This window comes from Crocuta crocuta, unplaced genomic scaffold (assembly GCF_008692635.1).
Source record: "Crocuta crocuta isolate KB4526 unplaced genomic scaffold, BGI_CrCroc_1.0 scaffold528, whole genome shotgun sequence".
NCBI lineage: Eukaryota > Metazoa > Chordata > Mammalia > Carnivora > Hyaenidae > Crocuta > Crocuta crocuta.
The window spans coordinates 482608-484859 of record NW_027530010.1 but is presented as its reverse complement, the minus strand read 5'-3'; the positions used below and the strand labels follow the sequence as shown (position 1 = coordinate 484859).

The window sequence follows — 2252 nt, the reverse complement described above, 5'->3', positions numbered from 1 at the left end:
TGCTGAGGGTCGGGCCGCCTGGGCGCACGCCGCGACCACCCCCCCCCGGCCTGGGACCCCGACGGTTGCCGTCTGCCCGCCGCTGCCCACTTCGGGCGCGGCGCCGGGGAAACGGAGCGGGGAGTGACCCGGCCCCAAACTCACCCTGCTCAGGTGGCCCACGGAGCTGCCCGCGACACCTCTGCGCAGCCCGGCCCCCCTCGCTGCGTCCACTCCTTCCTGCAGGGGGCGCATCCTGCCCTTGCCCGAGAGGACCCAGCNAGGGCCAGGTGAAAGGGTAACGAGCGCCCACAAACCCTCCCGCCTCAGTTTCCCCCTCGCGGGTTCCCTGAACGAGCCACTCGGAGGGGTGACGACTGCGGGGAAAGAGGACCGTCCCGCTACCGGAGCGCATGAGTCAGACTGAGCGGGGAAGGTCGGAAGGTGGCAGGCTGAGGGGGCGCCGCTCTGCTGACTGGCTCTCCCCTTCGCCCAGCCCCGTCTTTAAGTGACCATCGCCCCCCCACCCCCCGTTCTGTCGCCCAGGTCTGACAGTCGTTGGAGCAGCCGCAGCCACCATGGGGCCCTGGGGAGAGCCCGAGCTCCTCGTGTGGCGCCCGGAGGCGGTGGCCTCGGAGCCCCCAGGGCCCGTGGGGCTGGAGGTGAAAATGGGGGCCCTGGTGCTGCTGTTGGTGCTCACGCTCCTCTGCAGCCTGGTGCCCATCTGCGTGCTGCGCCGGCCCGGGGCTGGCCCCGAAGCCTCAGGTGAGCTGTTTCCTGCGCCTCCCGAGCTGGGGTGCAGAAGGCTCTGGGGCTGGGGAGGGCCACCCAAGGAGGGGGAGGTGGCGGTGACGATGGCTTGGGTTGGGGCCCTGAGGCTTGAGGGGTTGGTCGCTCACTCCTGTCTGTGCTCTGCTCCTGCCCAGCCTCCCGCCAAAAAGCCTTGAGCCTCATCAGCTGCTTCGCAGGGGGTGTCTTTCTGGCCACCTGTCTCCTGGACCTCCTGCCCGACTACCTGGCCGCCATAGATGAGGCTCTGGCGGCCCTGCACGTGACGGTGAGCCCTTGCGGGATGCGTGTGACCCTGCGTGCGTGGGTGTGTTCCATCATATACCTGTGGGACAGGTGGCTTGATGGCTCTCTTCCTGGGGCGCCCCACGGCCACGAGGAAGGCACTTAGCACGTGACCGTAAGAGTGCCGGTGTTCAGTTATGGGGCGTAGGTTTCTGTGGTGCACGCCACCCCGTCCCTGTGTGGCTGTTTTCCACTCTGACAGTGAGAGGAACCTTCTTACCAGGCATGTGACCTGCTCTGTGAGTTCCTTGGTCCCGCCCTCGGAGAGTCCCCCTCACTCACACACCCCTGTCCTGAAGGGTGTGATAGAGGTCCCTGTGGGCCTGGAGTTCCCGACCAGAAAGGCCATGGTTCAAAGAAGTAGGATGTGAGGGAGGTTAAGGGCGAGGTGTAGCCAAGTCTCACAGGAAGAAGGGGCACCAGGAAGGCCCCTTGGGTTCTTCCTCTTCCTGCGGCTGAGGAAGTAACACTGATGTACCCCCTGTGACTGACTGGCCTGTGGCCCTGTGTGACTATGTGTAAGTCTGAATGGCCCCATGAGAGCGTGTGGCTCTGTGTGTGAGCAGGGGGTACAGTGGGCGACACGTGATCTGTGTGTGTGCACACGTGCCTCCGTGTCACCAGGCTGTCTGCGTCCCCGACTCCGCTGGGGGTGGTTTGGTGCCCCCTCCGCAGGAAACACTTGGCAGTGTCTGGAGACACGACCGTTGGGTTGTCACAGCTCGGGGAAGGAGGGCCTTGTGCTTGTTATTGGCCTCTGATGGATACGGGCTCGGGATGCTGTTAAACATCCAACTGAGTACAGGACAGCCCCCCAAAATAAGTTCCTCCAGCCCAAAACGTCAGTAGTGCTGAAGCTGAGACACTGGCTCGCGCACAGTGCCGTGAGGGACACCGTAATCCGTGTGATTGTCTATCGCTCTGCGTCTGTCCCCAGTGACTCTAGCTTTGTGTAAATGTGTCTATAACCGGGACCCCACTACACCCTGACTGTGAACCCTCTGCCCATCCCGGCCTGTGCCCTCAACTCCCGGCCGCCCTCTCTCCCCACAGCTCCAGTTCCCCCTACAAGAGTTCATCCTGGCCATGGGCTTCTTCCTGGTCCTGGTGATGGAGCAGATCACGCTGGCTTACAAGGAGCAGTCGGGGCCGCCGCCTCGAGAGGAGACGAGGGCCCTGCTGGGAGCGAGCGGTGGGCC

At 64.5% G+C, this 2252-nt stretch overlaps 1 protein-coding gene across 1 annotated transcript in view; it reads left to right on the top strand.

Moving 5' to 3' along the window:
- The first annotated feature begins 525 nt into the window (after positions 1–525).
- SLC39A1 (solute carrier family 39 member 1) overlaps positions 526–2252 on the top strand; it is a 3235-nt gene continuing 1508 nt past the window's right edge. Inside the window, exons 1-3 of the mRNA XM_077764111.1 lie at positions 526–744; positions 906–1036; positions 2107–2252. Of these exons, the coding sequence (XP_077620237.1) occupies positions 558–744; positions 906–1036; positions 2107–2252 (464 nt within the window). The 5' untranslated portion in view covers positions 526–557. The remainder of the gene's footprint in view (positions 745–905; positions 1037–2106) is intronic.